The sequence below is a fragment of the Equus caballus genome, chromosome 25 (assembly GCF_041296265.1).
Source record: "Equus caballus isolate H_3958 breed thoroughbred chromosome 25, TB-T2T, whole genome shotgun sequence".
In the NCBI taxonomy this organism is placed as follows: domain Eukaryota; kingdom Metazoa; phylum Chordata; class Mammalia; order Perissodactyla; family Equidae; genus Equus; species Equus caballus.
Genome location: NC_091708.1, coordinates 22,794,047 through 22,819,156, shown reverse-complemented (window position 1 = coordinate 22,819,156; position 25,110 = coordinate 22,794,047). Strand labels below are relative to the sequence as shown.

General features: G+C 47.1%; 1 protein-coding gene across 15 annotated transcripts in view; it reads left to right on the top strand.

The window, feature by feature from the left end:
- Positions 1-25,110, top strand: part of EPB41L4B (erythrocyte membrane protein band 4.1 like 4B) — a 130,387-nt gene that overhangs the window by 49,717 nt on the left and 55,560 nt on the right. For 9 of the 15 annotated variants that reach the window (XM_070251270.1, XM_070251268.1, XM_070251274.1 and 6 more), the window contains 10 exons: positions 1,379-1,431; positions 6,239-6,359; positions 7,467-7,554; positions 7,713-7,801; positions 8,097-8,166; positions 8,264-8,433; positions 10,468-10,577; positions 12,845-12,875; positions 16,169-16,202; positions 20,014-20,078. In XM_070251270.1, coding sequence (XP_070107371.1) covers positions 1,379-1,431; positions 6,239-6,359; positions 7,467-7,554; positions 7,713-7,801; positions 8,097-8,166; positions 8,264-8,433; positions 10,468-10,577; positions 12,845-12,875; positions 16,169-16,202; positions 20,014-20,078 — 831 coding nt within the window. Of the gene's footprint in view, positions 1-1,378; positions 1,432-6,238; positions 6,360-7,466; positions 7,555-7,712; positions 7,802-8,096; positions 8,167-8,263; positions 8,434-10,467; positions 10,581-12,844; positions 12,876-16,168; positions 16,203-20,013; positions 20,079-22,067; positions 23,736-25,110 lie in introns of those variants that run through there. The other 6 variants (XM_070251269.1, XM_070251267.1, XM_070251273.1 and 3 more) reach the window with 2 other exon arrangements.

The following is a 25,110-nucleotide window of genomic DNA, read 5'->3' as shown; positions in this document are numbered from 1 at the left end:
AAAATGGTTTTTAAATGCTAGCGCTCTGGCTACACGGTGATTGTTGAGTGCAAGAAGCATCGGCACTGAGTGGTTGATTTCGCATGCAGTATTAATTTATTTCAAAGATATGAGATTTCAGCAGTCATAGCTTTTGCAGTTGTGTCATTTTTCTGCATACGTATGGAATATTTTCTATTACACGAAAAACTGAGACTATACTGAATCTTAAAAGCAATACCCAATCCTATTGACAAGAATATGTTTTGATTTTGAATATAATCTGAAGGAAATTGAAAATGTGATTTCCGAATCTGCAAACTCTCAGTAGAATACGTGCTATAAAAATCTTCGTGGAATATACGCTAGAGAACAAGTAGATTGTACAGTGTATACATTTGCCTTTTTCAACCATGCAATACAGATCTTTGATTGGTGTGTGTGTTATGAGCGTGTGTGTCTTTCTCTCTCTCCCCGCATACTGTGCTCCGCATACTAAAGGCCTCTTAACTCTAGTAATTGTCTTCAGTTTAGAAAAATATTAATGGCGACATCTTGCATTGGTACAGTACCTTGCAGTTTACACGCGCTTCAGCCTGACTTACCGTCCTTCAAAGCAGAAGGGTGTTCTGGTCCCAGCACTGCCGCCTACCAGCTGGGTGACCTTGAGCAAGACACTTGAACGCTCAGTTCCTCACCTTTAAAATGGGAGATGGGAGAACATTGGCAGCACCCATCCCAGGGGTTTACAACCTCCATGCATTGACCAAGTTGGATAATAAAAGTGAAAAGGCTTTGAAAACTATGAAGTGCTATACCAATGTATGCCATTATTATTTTTCTAACTAAATTTGTAACATGAAGTATGAATGAGATCACCGATTTGTAGTCATACCCCTCTATGGCTGTGCCGCAATTATACTTATTAGAATGCTTGAGCGTCTCCAGCTGTCCTGGGAGTATTAGATATGGTGTCTGTCTGTTTATTTTCGACACTATGACCTTGTTTCAAGAAAGATTTAAGGCAGCTTGAAAAGATGCATGTGCTCTATCGAGATAAAATAAGTTTAAAAATAACAAGGCAAGGGGAAGGCTTTTTATTCTATTCCCCAAACATTCCCGTTCTTGCCAAATTCCATAAAATTGCCCATGGGGTTGATAGAAACTATCCCTAGATTGGGTTATTTTACCATATGATGAGAACTGACTTTGGGGAGGGTGCAGTGTTACGTCAGCTTATTTGCCTTCTTTAATGTGGACAGCAAAAACAGAAACCACCAAGAACAAAAATCATTATCCAAATATCACTACCTTTTGAAAAACCGTTTTAATGATGTTTTAAATGGTTATGAGAATTAAAGTTCATATTTAGAATTAATTTCTTTTCTTTTTTTTCAAGATTGAAATGCCCATATGAAACAGCTGTGGAATTAGCTGCTCTCTGTCTACAAGGTACATTATTCTTTAGTGGTAATTAGCATTTTAATGTTATTTTCATTTCAACAAATGAGTGTCTACTGTGTACCAGGCCCAGTGCTCCACTTTGGGGTGTAAATGAATATGATAACGGTCTCCATCCCCAAGTAGCTTGCGATCCTAAAGAAAGGCAGGCATACAGAGTGCCGGCTAGTTCCTTCAGGAATAGAGGCCTGCAGGAGGCATGGAAGAGGAAGGCCCATGGGAGGATGAGGAGTTGAAGATGAACAAAGGAACCGAGGCACAAAGTAGAAAAGGGCAGGGAGCTACCAGCAGTTCAGTGGGGCCGGAGGCTGAAGTTCAAGAAGCTGGATAAGTGGATGACCTTGGACCCCGTTGAAAGAGCATGACCTTCATGCTGTCAGCAGTGGTGCCTTTAAAACCTTTTAAGAGGGAGGCAGGCCTCGTCAGTTGTGCATTTTAGAAAGGCTGCGCTGGCTGTGATGGGGAGAACGGACTGGAGCCACATAAGACTGGGGCTAAGTCGGGGTGCACTGACAAGGTGTTGCTATGATAGAGGAAACTGGTGAAGGCAGAGGGTTAAATACACACACACACCCCCACCCCCACACCCCTACCCACCCACCCACCAAAAAAACAGCATTGGTGGTACAAGGAGAAGGACCTGGTCATTAGACTTTGGTGTTGAGCAAGGAGTCAGAGATGACTCAGGCTGTTACCGAGGATGGGTGGTGGCAGCTGTGAATGGTGAGCAGAAGAGTTGGGCTCTGTGGAGGAGACAGTCTGTGCAGGGCTTCTTGCCTGAGAGGTACCAGTGAGTCCTCCAGTAGCTTCTTGAGTATGCACAGCTGGCTGGATCAGAGAGGTCAGGCTAGAAGGATTGACAGGGGAGTCATCAGCATGTGGGTGGGAATTGGACGGTCAGAGGTTTACCTGCATGGCTGTCCACCTTGACGGTTCCATCTGTATGATGCACTGGTGGATTTTAGTTTAAAATACCCATGGAACACTAAAGTCTCCAGCACTAATTAAGAGGATACTAATGTGTAACTGCACATAAGGAATTTCATCAGTACACCAGACATATGTTGTGGACTCATTTACCAGTGTATTCATTGGCTTCTATGGGATAATGAATTATGATGTATTCATTCATAATTACTAATTATTTTTGAATACCATAATAAGATTTGGCTTCCTGGTTTTGTATTTACTGATTTTTAAAAGTTGATCTAAGTCTTTTCAAATTATAAAATGAGTACACGCTTATTCTAGAATATCAGGACAGCAGCACCACAATCAGACAAGCGGAAGGAAGGAAGGAACCCACTGTCCTACTGGCACAGACAACCAGAGTTTCTACCTATGAGTTTTGAGTGGAGTTTTTAAAATGTAACTCTGATCAGTCATAGGCAAATTTTTTGTATGATTTTTCCACTTATTTTTAGTACATGTATTTTGTCATGTTTCTACTCTTAAAGATGGTTTTGAAGGACTGCGGGTCGCTCCCATTCTCTGAGACTTCATCCCTTAGTCACCTTTAATTCTTAGTGTCTGATGGGGTTTGGCATACAATAGGTGCTCAGTAAGTACGGAATGAATTGAATGAAACTGAAGAGCACCCACCTCCGCCAGGACTTTGGTTGAAGGGGAGCCTGCCCATGTGGTCTGAAGGCACTTGTGGTGGAGGTGACAGTACTGTCACCTATAACCGTCTGTGCCAGAGAGCATGCTAAGTGCTTCCCATCCGTGTTTTCCTGATACATGAGTCCTATGGTAAGTGCCGTAAGGACATGGAGTGGCTTGGGGAACTTGAGAGTGGACTGTCCTCTTTGGCCACGTACAGAGTTCACAAGCTTGCCAAACAGCATCCACGCTAGAGTTTCTGAGTGTCCAGGAGGTCGTACTATCAGGCTTAGTGGCCCAGCAGTAGATGTCAGGGTGTAGTTAATGGGATGAAAACATCCATGTCAGACCTGGGGCCACCGGTTCACTGGAGAGGTTTCTTCCTAAGGCCTTGGCGTGATATGCAAGCCTGTTCCTTGTCCTGAGTGATCAGAGGATGAGGCAAACGTCTTAGCATCCCACCCCCGTGTGATGAAGGCATCACCCATGCTCACAAAGTCCAGCTCCAGTAGAACCAGTAGCCTTGCCCCAGAGCCAAGGCAGACAAGGATATCAGCTGTGAGCCCTTCTTGGAGAAATTACCCATTTGAGTTGGAACCACATTAGTGTAATTTAAGATGTAGTCGTTATGTCAGGTACGAATAAAAAGGCTGAAGACTTAGACACACAGAGGTCTAGGGGAAATTCTTGTTAGACTGTCCCTCCGTGCCTCCTCCTCTCTCCATTCCATCAGTAAATGCTATAGCCTGCTTTCCAGTTCAACCACAGTGGAGCCAGTTTGCCTCGGACTAGAAAGACCGCTAGAGCACCTCTTGAGGTTTGAGTGAAGTGAAGGTTGTTTCCTCCCCTGCCTGAGCCTTGAAGGTGTGTCGTGCTGCGGTTGTCCTTGAAAGAATGGTGCCTCCGGAGGTGTGATGCGCTCGCCCTGCGTGGAGGCCATGCTGCTGGGGGGAGCTAAATTGATGGTAGAGTTGAAAATTAATCCAGGCAAGAAGAAAAAGAAAGGAGGAGGGAGAATGGGACAATCATTTCTTGTGTGTCCAGGATCTTGTTTCATCTTTGTAACAGTTTCCATTTTATGGATATGACGTCAGAGACCCAGAGCAGTTAGTGACTTGCCCAGGTCACACAGTATATGGGAGAGAGTTGGAATTGAAGCCGTCCTGTGTCTGAGCTGTTTCCGCCAGTCTCTACACCTTCCACACCCAGGACCCTGGCTGCAGGGTTCGTAGATCGAGTGAAATGTCGTTTTGCCAGCAGATTCTTGGAAGGCAGGCATGCTACCTCAGAATGGGTGTGCCAGACATCACATAGGCCTGAGTTGTCCAGTACTGGTGAGGAGGGACACCGGTCCCCTCGCCTGGTCTCAGGGAAGCCTTGTCATTGTCTGGCTTCTCCCTCCTCCGCTGGATGATGGCAGTGGCACCATTAATCCAGTCTTGTCCAGACACACTGGTAAACACAGGGCTCCACTGGCTCACTTTGGCCCGTGGGTGCAGGGGAGGGGTGGTTCATGTCAAGGAGACCCCTTCCCAGACTGCCCCTCTGGCGTTGCGAGATCCCTAGTTTCAGGGTGACCTCTTGGTCAGAGGTCGGTGGTGGCCTCCATCCTTGGGAGCCCAGCCCTCACTTTCTCGGGCCAAATATTTCCAGAGCAGTCTTCGTTTGTGACTTTGCCCAAGGTACCAAGCAGCTGCACACCCAGGCCCAGACCCCCCTGGTGGTCTTAGGGGTGCCGTCCAGTTCAGAGTTGCAGATGAGGGGCTGAGGCTAGGTGAGGAGATATTCACTAGGTCCCTGCCCTGTGTCAGACCCTGTTGGGTACCTTCCTCCCACCACCCTTCTGAGTTTGGTATTATTGCTTCCTCTATGTGGACAGAGAAGGCTTATCCAATTCTCATAACTGCAAGCCACCAGGAGCCCCTCTCCTGGAAGGTGGGCTCTGGGATTGGGATACGCAGAAGTGGATGGAAAGGGCTCCTGGGCACATAGTGAGTTGCTGTCCCTGGAGGTGTTCAGGCATATGCTGGCTGGTCAATTGGTGGGATTTGTTGTGTTAAGCCATGGTTCTCAAAGCGTGTTCCCTGGGTCAGCCACATCAGCAGCACCTGGGAACTCGTTAGAAAAGCAAATTCTCGGGCCTTATTCCAGACCTACAGAATCAGAATCTTGGGAGTGGGGTCCAGCGATGTGTGCTTTAATGAGCCCTCCAGGTGATCCTGACGCACACTCAAGATCGAAAACCTCTGTCGTAGATCAGAGTGTGCACCGGCCACCGGGCGTCTTGTGAAAAGGCAGGTTTTGCTTCAGTGGGTCTGGGGTGGGGCCTGAGGTTCCGCATTGTGAGCAAGCTCCCAGCTGATGCTGATGCTCTTGGTCTACAGACCACGCTCTGTGTAGCTAGGTATCAGAGGGACCTCTGGAGGATTCCTTTTCCTTCTGGGGTCTGCTTCCTGAGCTGCAGAGATGGGACCAGGGACTGTGGATTTTCTCATTCGTGTCCTGGAGCAATGGGGCCCCCCGTGTCCTCAGGCCCTCCATTCTGTGGGGGGACTTGACAAGAGCCAGGACCGGGCAGCGTGCTTGGGGCTTTTTGCTGGGACTGCTCACGTGGCTGCTCCTCCTTTCTGTGCAGCCGGCTCCCTCCCGGGTTCTGCCTGAGTGGCTGCAGTTGTTCCTGCAGCTCTCACCCCCTCCTCCCGCACTCCCTCACTGCTTCCCTCTCCCTCCTGACAGATTTTTTTTCCCAGATGCTACATGTACCGAATTCTTGATTGGTCCTCCCCAGCTCTGCAGCGCTGCTCAGACCTACCCTTAATGAGGGCCTTGTTAAATGGACATTTCTGGGCAGGTCCTCATTCCCTGCAATTGGCTTTTATTGCAAACTCAGGCTCTACCGCTTCAGGGGGAAAATGTAATCGAGGCCTCCCTAGGTAGGAGAAATAGTCGGGAGAAAGACAGTCATAACTAAGATGATGGTGTATCGCCCAATGGGGAGGGCGTTAGAATGATTCTGGGGGATTCTGAATGTACATGTGGGTACCGAGTGGGAGTTAAATCCTCCTGAAAGGAGAGAGTCATACACGAGGAGGGGGCCCTGTGCTTTGTAATCATGCAGAACACCCGTGGACGGGGTGCAGCAATAACCGAAAGCATTCAATGTCTCCTGTTTTCCTCCCTTTTATGAAACTTGCAGCCGAACTTGGGGAGTGCGAGCTTCCAGAACACACACCAGAGCTTGTGTCTGAGTTTCGGTTCATTCCAAATCAGACAGAAGCGATGGAATTTGATATCTTCCAGAGATGGAAAGAGTGCAGGTACCTCGATGCTACCGTCTAGCGTTCTGATGTATTTATTTTGTAATACGTAATCATTTGTCAGACTCTTTTATCTGCCAGCAGAATTGCTCTGTGGATGACTGTAAAATTGCAGCTCCGACATTTCACTTCTCTCCTGAGCTGCAGTCCTGTTTTTCCAAAGGCCCACACAACATCTCTTTCCAGAGATGTACACTAAGAACCAAGCCACACTCGTGCTTCTCCCTCTGACAGAGCCTGGTCCTGACTTGCTCGTTGCTGCCAGGGACGCCACTGCTATCCTGGCCTCCCAAGGGCGCTACCTCGATCCGTTCCCGCACCCCTGGGTCTCTATCCATGGCCTGGACTTCGAGTAAACCCGTTAGGAACATGCCCTGTTGTCCCTTACAGGGACACTCACATTTGAGACCATGTGCTGTACAGCGGGCTATTTCAGGACACGAGGTCACCGCAGCCAAGTCCCGCCCTGTGATTTATCTCTTGGTTTCTCCTCCTTTCCCCCTGCAGTCTCACAGTTGTGTGCCTGGCCTGCCAGTGCCACCTTTCCTCCCTCCTGGCCCATCTTCCCCAAACGCTGCCTGTTCCAGGTCACGCTTGGACTCAGACACTTACCATGGTTTCCTGTTGTCCTGCGGTTGTTCTGAAGGACAGATGACTTTTTTGAAAATGGAAAGTGACGTTAGCGCATTCTTGTATCACGCTGAAACAACACAGAAATGTGTGGATGTCAAATCGTCTTGCCCCACCCCCTACACACACACACTCACACACACTCACACGCTCACACACTCACACACTCCTCCCTGCAGGAAGCCATTGTTAGCAGTCAGTGGTGCATCCTTCCAGCCTTTTTCCTTTGCACATACATACACATTTCTACACACCAAAAAATTGTTCTATTTCCTCACATGTTCATATAATAAGCCCTGCTCCGTCCTCTTTCTATCCAGTTAACAGTCTGTTCTTGGGGGTCTTGTGGTTTTAATATAAATCCGTGTCCCTTGCTCCTTTCACCGCTGTGTAGCATCCCTTGGTGTGGCTGTGCCCCTCAGAATTCTGTGGGTGGACGAGCTGCAGTTCACATGTGTCTCCGTTGGTTTTTCGAAGGGGAAAGAGCCCTGCCCAGGCGGAACTCTCCTATCTGAATAAAGCGAAGTGGCTGGAAATGTATGGGGTAGACATGCACGTTGTCAGGGTAAGAACCGTGTGCGTTTACGTAACTGGGTTTCGCTGTGACTGAAAAATGTGTAAACTGTGTGCAAACAAAGTAACGTGGTGAGGGAACTGTTTTGCATTCTGCTCTGTGACGACCTGTTAGAACCCTCTACCGATTGTCACTTCGTTTATTTGTAGGGAAGAGATGGCTGTGAATATTCTCTTGGACTGACCCCGACAGGCATATTAATCTTTGAAGGAGCTAACAAAATAGGCTTATTCTTTTGGTAATTTAGTTTTGTCTAATATTAAAAATGTCTTTTCCTATTTTGTGGTGGAATTATATGTGATGGATGATTATTGAGGGATATTTGCAACACCCAGATTCATTTTAAAAATACACCATCGTCTTGTATTTGCGGGTGTATTGCAAGGGCAATGGAACTTCTGGATAATCACACTTGAATGAATGAATGATTTCTTTAGCAAATCTAAGCTTAAAAAGTAGAAAGGAAACTGCTGTTTGATGTAGAGATGGTTTTCCTGCAGACCGTACTTTTAAAATGTTTTCTCTCTGCCCAGGCCCAAAATTACCAAAATGGATTTTAAAAAGAGCAAACTGACCCTCGTGGTGGTGGAGGATGATGATCAGGTGAGCCTTGCTCCCGTTTTTCCTCCTCGCGGGGAATAATCCTGCATCGATGTTGCAAATGCTCATCTAAACGAGAACCCTGTGCTTCGCCCCGAAGGGCCGGGAGCAGGAGCACACGTTTGTGTTCCGGCTGGACAGCGCCAGGACCTGCAAGCACCTCTGGAAGTGTGCCGTTGAGCACCACGCCTTCTTCCGGCTGCGGATGCCAGGAAATAGCAAATCAAGTAGATCGGACTTCATCAGGCTGGGGTCTCGCTTCAGATTCAGGTAGGAGCCGTGCTGCCGCCACGATCCTGTGTTTCCGAGGAGGGCAGCAGCAATGTTTTCTGTGAATGGAGCGGTGGAGCTGCGTCCAGAGGGATCCTGTCCCTGCTTCTTTCTTAAGACCTGACCTTGAGTTGAGTCTCTGAAGCCTTTTTTATGTCTCCACATCCTCATCGATAAAATGGGGCTACTAATAACAAAATTATTAATGGCTGATATTTAGCTGGAGCTGTGCTGTCTAATACAGTAGATTCTAGCCACATGGGACTATTGAGATTAATTAATATTAACTAAATTTTAAAATGCAATTCCTCGGTCTCGCTAACCATGCTTTAAGTGCTCAGCGCACATGAGGCTGGTGGCTGCCGTGTTGGGCAGTGCAGACAATGTAAGTATCGTTGTGGAAAGTTCTGTCGGCCGCACGGCACTAGAACCTTTCATGTACCAACTCTTCATCCTCATGGCAGCCTTAATAAACTAGGTCCTCTTATTATCCCCATTTTACAGATCAGGAAACTAGGGCCAAGGGGTTACATAATCTGCCCAAAGTCACACACAGCCAGTAAGTGGTAGGGCCGAGATTCAACTGCAGACACTGTGGTTCTTAGATTTCTAACTGTTACTCTGTTGCCTTTTACATGCCAATGTTCAGAAATTTGGTGATGATTAAGAATGAGAGCAAATGTCAGTGTGTGTGCAGGTGACCCAGAGTAGGCTCTGCAAAGGGTCGAACCTGAAAGGCCCTGAAGAAATAGAGACTATATTCTGATTTTTTTTTTTTGCTTATCATTCTAAGACTGTGTGTCTCAAAATGCACTCAAAGTTCCTGGGTGTTTGTTGTTTATGACCTCTTCTAAGACATTTGTAATCAGAATCCATGGATGGGCACGTGTGCCTGTACGAATAAGGCCTGGGAACGTGCATTTTGAATGTGCTCCCATGGTCTATTTCTGAGGCACATTTACAGATCTGAGAATCGCTATTACAAGATCCAAAACTTCACACCGTTTCATAACCTCTGCCCACACATGGCATGTCCTTGAACTCTGTTTAAAATGCCAGAAGATTTGCTCATTTCAAATTTCTCTACCGTGCAAAGAAATGGATGTGCTCTTGTGTTTAAAGAATTATTTTGTTTGATTGTATTTTTAAATGCTGTGGTGGGGGGGGATGGGGGGGGCGGGGACCAAGCCCTTTTTTGAGAAAGGATCGACTCACGGGGTTCTGTGGAGGATGGAAAATGTCAGAACTGCAAAGGTTAGCGGAGACGTCGCGAGGCATGCTGATGTCTGCTCCAGCTGAAGGGAGGAGGGAAGGGTTGCTGGGTGGTTGCCAAGGTAGGCTTTTCCATCCTGGGAGGAAACTCCCTCAGGAGTTGGCCCAGGCCAGGCTCCCTAATGCTCTTTGAAGAGAAGCATAAGAAGGGGAGTTTGGAGATGAGGTTGCCCTTTGGAGGCACTTAGAGCAGGTGGCAAGTGGCTCCTTCCATCCAGTAAATCATACACTGAGGGCAGCTGGAATGAAGCAGTAAGAGGTCAGACCAAAACAGCCTACTTCCTGGAGGCTGCAGCCAGGCGTCGCTTTGGTTGAAACCCAGAAAGCTTCGGCGAAAGAAGTAATGTTTCCCTTGACAGAGCAAGGAAAGCCAAGGTTTAGTGAAGTGGTCATTGATAACAATCTTTGAAAGGAGTTAAATGTCTAGGTCGTCTGTTTCGTGAAAGGTTATTTTATGTGCAAATCAACGTTCTCTTAGTCAGTACTCGGCCCGGCTTTGTTTGTGCAGCTGAGTGGCTGGTACCTAAATTGCGGGTTTTGTCCTTTGGTGGAAATAATCTGCCCCTATAATGCAGCCTAGGTTGGGCAACGGTGATTGTATTTCCAATGGAAGGCTAAATCTAGTGCATGTCTTTACCAAACAAGTTCAAGGTAAGTTGAAATTTACATTGGAGCTCTTGAAAAGAAAAGTTCACTTCTAAGTGTGTATAATGTACTGACCCTCTGATATGGGTAGCGTGCATTAAAATGTTTACTTTCCAGTGGGCGAACAGAATATCAAGCTACACATGGCGCCAGGTTACGAAGAACCAGCACCTTTGAGAGGAAGCCCAGTAAACGCTATCCATCCCGGAGACATTCGACATTCAAAGGTGGTGTGTTCTCCGTTCTGCCTTGGAATTTTACATTATGGTGTAGTTGGTTAAGCCCCAAGAAGCTTGGTAAAGCAGATTTTGAAGGAACTTTCTATCATTCTGCTCTCACATTCCAAAACTTTTGACAAAACCTCAGTGGGATTCTCTTGACGGATTCAGGCCACTTCTGCCGTCCAGCCGTCTTTCATCTTTCCCACTGGATGTGTTCATTTTCTTCTCCCCCTTTTCCATATTTCTCTTCCTGAGCCTCTTCACTTCTTTTGCACCTGAGACCTCAGGAATATCATAGGTAAACACATTTCTTGTAATGGAAGATTATACTGGGTCTTGGAGGGAAAAGAACAGTCCCTTCTCTCCTCCATCTTGCAATTTGAAGTGGGGACATCAGTCTCGTGCTAACCAGAATTCTGACTGCGTCAGAGCTGATCCAGAACTTTTAAATACTGGACTCAGGTCCCACGGTCAGTCCAGACACGTCCTGCCCTTTAGGTTAGCCAGGCCCTAGGATGTCTGCCCCTCCCCCACTTTCCAGAACTCTGAGCCACGTCTGTCATTTACTACTGTGGCCTCACACCTATTTGAGGCCTGGTACCCAGTACCGGTTCAATCAGTAAATGAGGAAACCGGGCTCGTTTCTGTTTTAACCCAGCTTCGAATCCCATCTCTCTAAGTCTCCTTGGCCACACTTGATTGCTCCTCCATTCAGGACACCTAGTTTAGCACTAAATTGTGTGCTTTTTTTGGTTTTTTTTTTGGTTTTTTTTTTTAGGAAGATTAGCCCTGGGCTAACTGCTGCCAATCCTCCTCTTTTTGCTGAGGAAGGCTGGCCCTAAGCTAACATCCGTGCCCGTCTTCCTGTACTTTATATGTGAGATGCTGCCACAGCATGGCTTACCAAGCAGTGCCATGTCCGCACCCAGGATCCTAACCGGTGAACCCTGGGCCACTGAAGTGGAATGTGCACACTTAACTGCTGGGCCACTGGGCCAGCCTTCCATGTACATTTTTATAGCAGGGCCTCTGCCTTCTCAGCCCGCCTCACCCCTTCCTATAGAGTGTTTACATGTAGTGGCCATTCCACGTTTTTCTTGTATGACTCAGGACTTAGTGGGCCTTTGTGGGACCTGACACCTATACTTCTCCTTCTAGAATCTTAAACCTTGTGTTCTCCACTGTTTCCTTCCTTTTTGAACCAATGGTGCAATCGCCTGGCAGCCAGAAATTCTCTAGAGTCTTTCTGGGCTGCTTTAGTGGAGAAAAAAATACCCAGAGCCCAGGAAATGGGGCCTGGCCTTCAAGAAAGACCAGAGGGTGAGAGGATGGGGGCGTGCCCAGAGAAGGGTGCCCAGTGGGTGTCGGGTGATTGATTGCAGGAACTGGGAGTGACAGTGATGGGGCCGGGGACAAGAGGATGAGAACTCTCTGTCCCAAGGGCTGTGTTAACCTCCCTGACGAGCGTTAATGCTTGTGCACGTAGCAGATAGAGTCACAGTTGTCCAGGAACACCCCAGAGTAAGGAAGAACTTTCTAGTGGGGCTGTCCAAAGTTAGCACTGTAATGAGCTCCCAGTCCCTGGAGGTGTGTGTGGGCACAAAGAGGGGGACCCCTTGGTGTGGCTACTGCAGAGAGGAGGGGGCGTCCTGTGGCTTGACCCCATGAGATGGCTTTAGAGCTCTGCCAGCCTCTAAAGATTCTGTGATTCTTTCTCTTCTCCTTTCCTGCCTGGCCTCCATCCTCTTTTCCTCCTTTATTTTAGTGCCATTTTCCCAGCCAGAGTTACGGCATCGTTGAGAAGCTTTTAATGATTTTCCATGCCAGGCATCCTTTTTAAAATGAAGCAGGGTCTAGATAAATAAGCCCACCTCTCTGCGTGGCCTCCTCCAACTCGCCCCTGCCCCCCAGTCAGAAGCATCTGCCCTGAGCTGCTCAGTACAGATTCACGCTTGTATTTCAGCCTTTCTCGCCTGATGCTGTTTTCTGTTTGACACCCCCGCCTGTCTCTGTCCGTGTCAGGACTGTCTTGTCTCTTCATCCTACAGTGCCTGGCCCCGGGAACACGCTCGGTGAGGGGACTGGGGGGCAGGGCGCAGAGGACAGGCGATTTACTTTTCCTCTGGAAAGGGGATAGTAACCAAGATGAAGATTCTGCCTCCCGGGGTTGGGACTGCTCAGATCACAGAGATCTCTTTCCTGGTCATTGTCATCACATGGTAAAAGTGACAGAGCTCTCTAAGATGTCGTATCTCTCTGTTTTTCCTTTAAAGCGAGCAACCCAGTGATAGCGGCTCAGCTCTGGTAAGTGTCCCCAGTCTCTGGGGTACAGCTCTTCTTTCTAATTATTGTATTTATTTGCAGTGTTGACTCTTTCCTTAATACGATTAAATCACAGAATCAGTCACCTGATTCTTTTTTTTTCTTTTCCCTAATGCCTGGCTTTACCATCCTCCTGGCTTTCAATAAGTACACAATAGAATGTTCCAAGAGAGTGTTTTTTTGGAAAACACAGCTGCTTTGTTTGAGTAGCTCTGTGCTTTGTTTACTGTAACAGTGGGTGATAAAGGTGCTAGGAATGTGTGCAGCGCCCTATGCTAATGGCATTGTGGCGGTGATGGGAAAGCAGGGCTGTGCTCTTGCGCAAAAGCTCCACGAGAGCAAATGCCGGATTCACTCAGTGACGTGCGGGTGCTGTAGTCATGGAACGTGGAAGACCTCAAGGAAACACCTTTACTGAAATTCCTGCAGGAGAAAGAACTCGTCACAAAACTGAAACTCTAGCACAGGTGTCGGCAAACTTTTTCTGTCATGCGCCAGAGAGGAAATGTTTTAGACTTCGCAGGCTCTGCTCTCTCTCACAACTGCTCAGCTCTGTGTTTGGAGCATGAAAGCAGCCAGAGACAATATGCCAGTGAATGAACATGACTGCGTTCCTGTAAAACTTTGCTTGCAAATGCAGGTGGGCCAGCTTTGGCCCATGGGCCGTGATTTGCCAGCCCCTTCCCTGGCACAGGTGTTGGTGATCTTTCCCATACATTGGAATCATCTGGTAAGCTTTGACCTGCCCCTCCCCACGCCCCAGCCAGGCCCAGACACCCCAGGCTAATTGAATCTCTGGGGTAGTGCCCAGGCACCTGTGGTTTTTAAAGCAGCCAGGTGATTCTAGTGTGTGGCTCACATGAGAACCGCCATCCTACCCTGCATGGACCTCTTTTTCTCCCTCTGAGACAGCTGTTCTTTTCCGTGAGTTTTGACTTGTTAGGTGGACAGCCCATCATGCTGGAGAGTCACAGACTCTACTTGCTTCAGCCTGTGCATCCAAGCTCCAGCCGCTGACCAGTAGCCCAGTTTAGTTAGCCTCTCGGTCATCCCAGGCACGGGTCTCGGGCTGCTGGGCCCCTCCCCAGGTCTTTGAGATCAGCAAAGCTTAGCCACGCTGTGTGCTCTCGGCAGTTGGCAGAGCGTGGCACGTGGTGGAGCGGGGAGCCGATGCACTGGTCAGTGATGAGAGCACTGACCAGGGATCAAGAGGCCTCTCGCCCAGCCCCAACTTTGCTCTAACCCAAAGGGGTCCCCTTTTTCTCTTTTGAAAACAAGGAGCTTGGGCTAGGTCACTGTCTTTTCAGACTTTTTTGGCCTCTGATTTTCACCCACCAGAAGAAACCTGACATAGAAGCCCAGCATAGAGAAAGAGAAAAGTGGAGCCACTCTGGATGAGGGGGAAGGGAGGGGCTGGCACCTGCCGCTCATCTGTCCCTCACCCCCTGGTAGCCCCAGGGCACCTTCCAGGACCCCAAGGTTCTAGAGAACCTCCCTGGCTCCTTCTGTCACACAGCCGGAAGCTCAGCCTCGAGTGTGATTCCAGACTCAACCTGCAGCGCCGTTCTGCTGGGGGTCTAGCGTCTGACCCTTGCGTCTGTGTTCAGTTCTCAGCACCTAATGAAGGGGCTCGGGGATCCTGTTGAACTGCTGCACATCGTGCCCTGCCCCCGAGGGTGGGAGGAGGTTGCAGCGTTCCCATCCGGGTTGTTTGAGGCCTGTTTCTAAGGTGCCTGTGCAAGCGGGGAGCTAAAGGTATTTGCACCTTTCTCCGCCTGTCAGCCTGTCGTGCTTTCAATTCTCAGGGGCTTGTGAGTTACAACATTTCTTTCCTTTGTGCCCTAAGGAAGTGATTGTTTTGTTTGATTTTCCCTAATAAAATTACATTTTCCTCTTAGCATCTAGTAGAGATTATATATATTGGGAACCAAAACAAACTAAAAAAAAATCTCCACCAAAAAAAAAAAAAACCTAGCAAATATACGCTTTAGGAACAAATGAGCTAATAACAGCTGTTGGCAGCTATTCAATTGCTCTTTGCAGCCTGTGGGATCCTGGGGTGAGTGGGCTTGTGTTGGGAGCCGGGATGAAATCGTGCCCTGAGCCGCAGAGGTGATACTAGAAAACAGCCCCTTGCAGAACACTTCATCTTCCTGATGACATCCAGCCAGAGGTGCAGCTGGCCCGGAGCCTGGCTCTGTGCACTGGCCCTCTCTAAAAACTGGAACACAGAGCCATTCAAACCCCAAGCGACACTCATAACAATGATATGTGTCCCTCTCATTGTGGGAGCAGCAGTAAACCTTGATCTCCAGCACACCGCCCTAGCAACGTAGCCCAGTGATTGTGCCGTGTTTGTTTGTGGTTTTTTCTGACAGATGCCAAGCTCGCATATTAAACACATTGCATTTTACACCAACCTCCTCCGCCCATATATATATATATATATATTTTTTTTTTTTTTTTTTTTACCAGAGTAGTTATACTCAAGAGTCCATCAAAATAGGATCGTGCATGAGGAACCCTGAAGCTTTTCTCGGGCCCTCGGAGAGCCAGCTTGGCTTCGAGGAAAGAGTATAGGCTTCAGCACTGAGCAGATTTCGGTTCCAGGCCCGAGTCTGCCTTTGACTAGGCAGCTGACCCCGAGCGGGTTTCCTAACTTCTCTGTTAGGCAACCGTTCCTTTATCTGTAAAATGAGGTGGTAACGTTTATTGACCTCATAGCTTTGCCATGTGGATTAAATAATAACAGATGTGAAGTTCCCAGGTCAGAGCCTTGTATGGAGCGAGCATTCCAGAGTGGTGGCCCAATCATGGCAGCATGGTGGCTAGCAGTGGGTCACATAGTGGTCGATGTTCAGCAGTGGCCGGCGGCTCTCCCTCCAGCTGGGTAAAGGTCTGAGCATCACGGGAGCTGCGTGGTGCTGTGGGCCACCCCGCAAGGCCAGGGCAGGCCTGGAATGGGAGCTAAAATTACTCGGTTTGCCCAACTAAAAGGACTTCCTTTTTGTCACCAAAACGTGGCATCACAAGCAGGATTCTGAAGTGTGACCTACGTGTTTGTAGTTGTGAGCTCTAAAGTGACGAATGAAAGTTGCTGTTTGATTTCCCCGGTTATAGGTTCATTTAAGCAGCTAATAATCAAAAAGAAATCATATTCATGAAAGTCCCTGACAGAGTAGGTAATGCTTAGCATTCGTTTATGATTGTTAAATAAATTAGTAATAATGTCACTTTACAACCTGTTACATTACGATTTTTCTTTTCTTTTTCAGCTCTAAACCAAATCCTGAAGTCCATAATTACCAGGTGAGAAATTGCTTTTAAAGGTTTTCATGTAATACTTCTCAAAGTTTCTAAATTTCCCACATTGAACAGCCTTTATGCTCATAATCAGATTTTGAAGAAATAACAATATATGTCTTTTCTGAGAAAACAGTGAGAGGAGAGCCCTTCCACATGACCCCTGCTTCCTCTTGGTCATCTGAGCTGCCTGTTTTTCTCACCCTTGTCGACTAGCAAGCGGCAGAGACATATGACTGAGTTTCTGGGTGGTCAAACACAATCTCTTAGGAACACTCAAGTGAGGCTGTTTTTTATCAAAGTGTGTTCTTGGCCCAGGGAACATGAGTCCCTTGCGATGTGCCTCCAGGAAAGGATGTCTTAGTCATATATTCAGGAAACAATTGCATCCTTCGTTCCCCTTCTGAGATCTTACATTTCCCCCTGGGGTGTCAAAAGTACTGAAAAATCCTGCAAGGCGTATGTTTTATTTTTTAAAATCCCATGTTTCCAAGAATCGTTTGGTTATTGGACACCCCTGCCCCCCCATAAAAAAAAAGCTAGCTTCTCACCTTCTTCCTCCCCACTTTTTTTTTTTTGGTGGTGGTGCACCTATTAACATCAGTGGAGCAGTGGTTTCCAGAACTTACTATGTATGGCGTTGTGCTAGGGCTGTTGCCTGCAGACGGAGCATAGATATGTTTCCATGGCTGGCGTTCTGCTGTTGCACAGGATGGCCAACCAGAGCCCACAGCCCCTGCCCACCCACCAGTACCCGTGGGCAGCGCTCATGGGCCATTCATAGCCTTCCACAACCTGGCTCCAGCTCGCTTTTCTGCATTTATCTTCTCCCAGTCTTCATCACACATCACATGTTCAGCTCTCAGAGAATTATGTGATCGTTGCCCCGTAATTTCTTCCCGCTGTTCCTTTGCCCATGCCTGGGATTCCTTTGCCTCCTTTCTATCTGTACATTGAAATATCCTTCAGACCACACTTAGAAGCCGTCTCCTCCCTAGCCTTCTTCACCCTCTTGATTGCGAGTCCCCCGCGCCCTACTCACCTCAACCCTACTGCACATTGCAACCGTCTAGGAAGCTTTAAGAAAATAACCAGTGCTTGGGCCTCTCCCTGGGTTGACTGAATCAGAAACTCTAGGGGTGGGATCTGGGTATCAGAGAGCTTCCGAGCTCCTGGAAGGTTCTGATGAGCAGCCAGGCGGGCGCCCTGGGTTGATGATGCCAACCTGGCTTCGCAGGTTGTCATTTGTTTGTGCTTAGAGGCAGCATCCGTGCCCAGTGACCTCCAGATCGGGCCAGCTTTCTTATCCTGTGCAGATGTAAATGTCCAACGGGTACTACTCTCCCGGGTTTCTGTGCCCTGTCACCAGTCTGGTTTTGAATGTCACAAGGAACGAAGCTACTCCATACTGAGTTCACTTTGGAGCCTTATTCTGTTGAGTCTCTTTCTTGATCTTTTGTTACCATAGAGATTAATGGGGGTAGGAGCCCCAACGTACGTTGTCTTTACAAGGACTCCAAATTATGTTTCAGGAGAATTTTGTGTTTTCTTCCACACGTTGAAATCTTGTTGCCAACATGCAGAACCTGGACGTGACTTCCGAGTTTTAAGGAGTAACGTGTAAAGCGTGCTTTGCAGCTGGTAGGGGAAGGGCCAGATTTCCTGATCTCCTTGCCTTCTTTAGCTTCTTGAGTCTTCTTATTCACCGATTGGTTTTTTCGTTTTTGCGGGATTTTCAGGTCAGAGTGGCTGGAATGTTGTGGGGGAAGGCAAGAGTTGTTGATGAGTGGTTCTGCTCGAAGGAGAGAAATAAAGCAAGCAAGCCAGGCAGTCCCAGCTCGGGCTGTGCCTGTGCCCTCGCCGCCAGCCTCGTGGGGGTGCTCTCTCTGCGCGTTCTTTGCTCAGAGTGGACGTCAGGGCAATTGTTTGTTGAAATCAGATCTGGGGAGGCTGGTACCTAGACCTTCTCAACATCTTTGGCGACCACTCGCTCTGCGCCTTGCGAGTCTTAGAGGTCCTGGGTCGCTCTGTCAGGGCTTGGGAGTCAGTTGACCGGGAAGAGAACGTTCTGAGCAGTGGCCTGATAAGCATCTGAGTGCCGAGGAAGGTTTTCAGGAGGATGGTCTTACAGCATTTGTCTTCTTCTGAGCTCGGCCAGGTTAGCGAACTGCAGAGGATAGATTGCTGTGTTCTCGAGGAGGACACGACTGGCATTTGCGGAGGGACAGTTCCTCATTGTTTGGGACTGTCCCTGGACTTACAGGACATTTAGCTTCCCTCTTCTCTGCCCTATAGTTAAAGGTAACTCTCTAGTCATTGTGACAAGCAAAAATGTACGTACATATTTCATTTGTCCCGGGGGAGGGGGAGGGCGGGGATGACTGCTCTGATTGAGAACCATCTAGGTTAATATTAAACAAATACTCCTTGACAACTTTAGAGTGTGAGTACATTACCAAAGGAGACCAAGGAAGGTTCTGGAATCTCCTCCTTCCAGGTCTTTATGGATAAGGTACTCACCCCTCCCAGTGAAGCTAACTTGGTTGTGTTTGAAGACAGGGAGTAGAAGGCCCATTTATATTCCATGGGTTTCTCTTTTGTTGAAGATCTGGTTGGTGGGACCTCATTTTGGGCCTGGCTGTGTGACCAAAACACCTGAAGCACTTTGGCTTTGGGCAAATCATCTAAACTCTCTGGGTTTCTGGATCCCCTAAGAGAGGGAGATGTGAAGAGACTGCGTCCGAGAGATTCTAAAGCCCTGGTCGGCTCTCACATTCTGCTTCTGAGATGTTCTCTCCATATTCCGTTTTCCTGGAGCATGTCCTTTTGGGGGCTGCAGACTTAGCTTGCCGACAGGCATCTTTGAGGGAGAGAGGGCCCTGGAATACAGAATAGGTGGGGAGGCATCTCAGCTCCATGAAAAGTGAATGAACTGAGTTGCTGAACACTTTCCATAACAGACAGTGGGCTTCTGCTTATTAACCGAAGCAGCAGGGGAGGGAGAAGGAGGGGAAGACGGAATTAAAAGAGTAACAGTGGCAAGACCGTAGTGACTTAAATGTCAGGAGGGCCTCCTCCTCCCTGTAGAAAGTTGAGTCTTGAGAAGCCTCGGAGCTCCTGGCCGTGTCCAGGCCGGCTGCCCTCTGCAGGCCAGAAGCGGATCGGCAGCCCGGCACTGGCCCGGCCCATCTCATCTCCTCTCCGCCAGCCCTGGTCATTTTGTGAGTCACCAGTCCGGATCTATTTTCTCATCTTAAAATGGACCAATTCCTTCCTTCTGTTTTATCGTGATAGTAAGTGCTCTGGAGGGCTTGGGGGTATTTTGTTGTGGATCACATTTTAGAAAATCATTTTTATTGCTGAAACAAGAGAGAAAGAAAGAGGCCACTCCCCACCCTGCTGCCTTGGTGGCTCCCACCAGCCCTTGTCTGTGCAGACATAGCTGTTACACATGGTTGTCATCGTTTTCAGCAATGACAAATAGTTTCTGAAGGAAGAAATTGCTTGCCATCCTCCCCATCTTTCTGGCACCTTCCCTTGGGAGAGGTGAATATTTCCCGTGCTGGGTGTTCTTGGGATCCTCCGAGGCAGCTGCTTTCCCCTGTCTTCCGAGGGCGCCTTCCCAGTCCCCCAGCCTTTGTCATGGGGAAACGTGATCGTCCTGGGAACCAGTGGCTCCCCCAGCCAGAGTTGAGTTCGAGCCTTTCCATTCACGGCCCCTTGGCCCCTCAGGTGGTTGCCAGGAAAAGAGAAAGTAAATGAAGACCATTGAAATCAAAAGGTCGCCAAATAATCGAGTCTGGTGTTTTATTTCTAGCCTCAGTACCATGCTAACATCCACCCCGGCCAGCCTCGGTGGCACCCTCACTCTCCAAACGTCAGGTAAGTGCTGTGCTTGCACTGGAAAAGCGCAAATCCTACTGAGTTATTTACTGAAAATCTGCATCAGAGACAACTGTTACGTGTTGCCTTGTTGTGGCAGGATTAATGATTTGCAAAGCAAAAGAAGCCAGCCCTGAGTCTGGGTTTACGACAGCTACGCTTTATGAAATAAAAATGAATTGGGTGGCTTTTTTTTTGTTTTGGGGTTTGTTTTTTTTTTAAGTCATTCTAACCTCAGATATTTTTGGTTTGGTTTTATGTTTGAAATGTTACTTAAACCTTCTAAGTAACGTTTTCCTGTCCTGAGAATTCATTTGCTAAAAATGTGACTAACACTTGGGGATTTTTGTTGTGAGTTTTTTGAAAGGCTTTTTTTCAGGGATGGGGTGGCGAGTTGTTCTTTGTGGCAGTGGATGTTTTTCTAAACCCGGGGCTCAGTAAATGTTTTCTGTAAAGGGCCAGATAGTCAGTATTTTCAGGTTGTGGTCTCTGCCATTGTAGCTTGAAAGCAGCCACAGACCAGAGACAAGTGAAGACGATAAAACTTACTTACAACGAGGATGGGCGGTGTTTACTCCTCTGCCCTAATCTGCCAGAATCCTTCCTCAGTACACCGGCACCTGCCTTGTTGTGTTTATAGTGAGGCTTGCGAGTTTTTTAAGGCCAGCTTTGTAAAGGCAGACGTTCCTTTTAAGATTTAAATTTAGGTCCGTCTTAATTGGCGCTCGGTGTGAAGCTCTTTCAGAAACATGGTTGGTGAATTCCATTTGCATAAAGTTATTTCTTGGGGAGGTTGCGAGCCTGCCTTCTTGAGAAAGTCCGGAGAATGGAGTGATGGAAATCAGTCCGTTCAGAGCAAGGCAAAGCAGAGCGATGAGTTTGTTGGCGATCCTGTGGGACAACAGTGCAGTTTTATCATAAACACGTGGCATTCGTGTAACTTTTTAAAGCAAGGTAGACTAGCGAAGTAATAATTCTACATGTTTGCGTATTGCGAAGGCAGTTTATTTTCCAGACTTGTGAAACAGAAGAGATTTCTATAAATTTATCCAAAGTTTAACGCTTCTTGTTGCCTGTTTTATCGTATTAGTTTTCTTCAGAGGCAGATCTAGTGCAGCATTTCATGGTGGGAGTTCTGAGGAAGGCTGGAGTGGTGCTTCTCTCGGGTGGCCCTGCTCCCCGGGAGCATCAGCCCCACCTGGCTGTTGGTGCAGATTCTGGGCCCCATCCCCAGACCTACTGGCTGAGCATCTCTGGCGGTGGCCCAGCATTTTGTGTTTTATCAGGCTCTCCAGAGTTAGGGAAGTGCTGCTGGAGGTACCCCAGGACAAGAGAGTCCATTGGTCCAAGACTTTGGGCAAATGCTGCATAAGGCATTCACGGTGTCCCCTAGTATGCTGGCAGCCCCGAGAAGTTGCCATAGTAGGGGAACCTTTGTCCCCTGCATCTGGCTTTTAGCGTTCCCCATTCTTTTTTTTTTTTTTTTTAAGATTTGATTTTTCCTTTTTCTCTCCAAAGACCCCCAGGTACATAGTTGTATGTATTTTTTTTTCGTTGTGGGTCCTTCTAATTATGGCATGTGGGATGCCGCCTCAGCATGGCTTGATGAGCAGTGCCATGTCCGCGCCCAGGATTCAAACTGGCGAAACCCTGGGCCCCTGAATTGGAGCGCGTGAACTTAACCACTCGGCCATGGGGCCAGCCCCCTAACATTCCCCATTCTGACTTGATCATCAGACACCCTTTGAGCGATGATGGTATAGCCATAGACAGAGCTTTTCTCCACTTGAAAGTTGATAGATCACCTGCCTCTGAATTTTAAAAGTACTTTTAAAGTAGAAAAATCCATTCATTTCTGTTTGTAACCCATCCCCATTTGTGTGGTCCATGGTTTTCCCCGCCCACTCCTTTCCTGCTTGTGTTGTTTCACTCACATTTCTGAATTGTCTTCCATTCCCCCACTAACCATTCACTCTGCAAACAAAACAGGCCATCCTTTCAGGATGACAGGCCGCATTGGAAAGCGTCGGCCAGTGGAGATGACAGCCATTTCGATTATGTCCACGACCAGAACCAGAAGAACTTAGGAGGAATGCAGAGTGCGATGTATCGAGATAAACTCATGACTGCACTTTGAGAGACTGAAGCATCTCACTTCCATTCACCACCATAGTTTCCTTACATCCCATGAAAAGTGTCTTGGCATCACATGGATGTGTTTGTAAAAGTGTCTTTAAGAAATAGTTCTGGAAGGTGTTTTCAGTGTCCTTGTAAATATTTGAAAATAACCACAATAGCTAGTCATAATTTACTGTTGACTGCATTCTCAATAAAATGAAGGTAGTTAAAGGCTCAGGAATAATTTTGATATTCTCATCTTAAGATTGGAGTAAAAGTCTATGTTTATCATATTGCTATGTACCTGATATTTCTTTGTTATTTAATGAATGGGACCAAATAAAACCAGAAAAACTTGGGGAGACAGCTCTGCATAAAATACCCTATAATCCAGTGATGGGGATGGAGATTTCTGGGGTCCAACCTCTGCCATCGTATGATCTTAGACAAGCCGTTTCCCCTTGTTGGCCCCATTTCCCCCATCTGAAAAGATTGGCTTGGACTAAATGATGGACAAAGTCCTTTCCAACTCTAAAATTCTGTGACTTATTAAAATTTAATATTTTTTGGCTGAGGACATAACATTCAAACTAAATATCTCATAGGAAACTGCAGTAGCCCCTTCACTAACAGGGTTACCGCTTTCAGAAGCTAAAGAAAGCATATAACTTGTTAGATGTTATATAAACACAGGGAGACTTTGAATTTCATATCTTAAAGCAGTTTAGCCACTTTGAATTTTAGAGATTTTACTAATCATGAATTGCATAGCATCCATTTTGTTAGAATTTGCTGCTCAAGTACAAGAATAATTTTTTAACGTCTTAATGATTGGTGCTGCTACCTTGCTTGATTTCTGAAGATGTAATGATGAATACACACTGTCGGGATTCGTAGAATTGGAGAGTTGGTTTTTACCTTAGACTTCACTCTTTTAAAAAGCAACATGCCATCCAAGATGCATTTACGGCTCAAGTTAAAGCATGTCAGATTTTAATGAAGGTGTGCCAAAGCATTCTGTAGAATCAGATAGGATGGGTATTGCACAGTCTATTTGTAGAACCAGAAATCAATAGGTTTTCTTTTAGGGTAGAACTCGTACCAAAATATTTATTTGTTCCTATTTCAAGCCTCAAGTCAAACATTTTTTCTATCCATAGATAGAACTGAGATATTTTTCATTAGTCTTTTTGTGAAATCAATTCTTGCGCCATTTTTATATATGTAATCTGATGCTTTTAAGCCTTTAAAACAAATGTATTGACATCCCTTGAGAGATTTTATTGCTCAAATCTGATCTTTTTTTTTGTTCCCACAAAAATCTACCCAAAAGGAGGGAGTCGGCTGCACGCCCGCTCAGTGGAGCCGATCCCCTCTAGACTCCGCCCGAGATACTTGTTTACAGGTGTATTCCATTTTAGCAGATGTTTTGATCCTCCGTGTATGTGCTGCATACAAATAAATGTTCTGAATCTTTCAATCTCATTGATACATTTTTACAAATGTGTTTTCAAGGAATAAAGATTACTCTTGCTTTTTTGACTGCATCTTCATTTTATGCTGCGCAGAAGTGTTGTTTGTGATGATGTAGGTAATGGGACAGTGGAAGTGCCATTTGGAAGTCTGAAGGTGAGCGTTCAGTTAGGTGGCCTGGAGCAAACTCATCCTAGAATGAGGCCGCTCGTAGGAAGAGTGGCTCTCTTCTTGTAGGCACGGTGGCTGAGGCTTTTCTTCATCTGGGGCCACTCCAATGAAGGTTCTAGAGCCTAGTTCCAGGTGGCAGTGGGGTTTCCCCTGTAACAGTCCCATGGTGAGGGTGGGTGTGTGTCCTGGTCACTGCTGCTGTTCCTGGCAGAAAGACTTCCAAACCTGTGTCTGTGGCCTCCTGGAGATTGTGTACACTGTCTAATACCCTCTAATAAATGCCTTTCTGCTTAAAGTGACTTGAGTGGATTCAGTTGTCTGCAACCAAGAAGTCTAACCAGTATGCATATAAACGAACTGCAGATTTCATTCCTCAGCTTAGCGGACCTTTTCTCAATGCATCTGACAGTGGTGATTACTCACTCACAGCTTCTTGAAACTCTTTTCCCTTCGTTTCTGTGATTCTCTGGTTCTCTTGCCTTTTGACTTTTTCTCCTGTCTTTGTAAAAACCACTTCTTTTGTCTTCCTATTAAATATTGGTGTTTTCCAGAGGGACTTTCTCTGCCCACTACTTTTCTCACTTCACACAGTCTACCTGGGTCTTCTCCTCCTTTCATGATTTCATAGTGCTGTTGCCCGGGAGCCATCATCTTGAACTCAGACAATGCCTATGAATTTTTAGACTGACGTTTCAATTTGTATATTCCACGTACACCTCAAACTCCACATGTCAAAAATTCATCCTCTTTTACTGAAAGAAAAACCCAAAGAGCAAAAAAAAAAACTTGCACCTGAATTCTCTCTTATCTACCCATGGTAAGAATTTATGCATCATCCATAGCTCTTCTCCCCTTCGCCACCCGTTTCCAGGCAGTCCCCAGGTCTGTTCAACTCTGCCTCCTTAGTATCTGTACTTAGCCCTTCCTCTCTCCTCATCAACATTGACCTTGAGCAGCCTCTTCTCTGAGCGAGAGGTGCTCTTCCTCATCTCTCTGCCTCCAGTCTCTCCTCACAGGCTCATTCTCCTCACAGTCACTAGACTGATCTTTCAGAAACACCATCTGGTTGTGTCATTGCGATGCTTGATATCTGCCTGGGTTCTCCGTCTCCCAGATGATGAAGTCCAAGTCTCCTCTATGGAATTCCCCTGCGATCTACTTCTGGCCTATTGCTCTAGCCAGCAGATCCTCCCCCCGCATGTCTCACTCTCCTGTTTAAACTACAACATCGAACCGTAGTTCCTGGCATTCACCATACCCTGCTGTTACC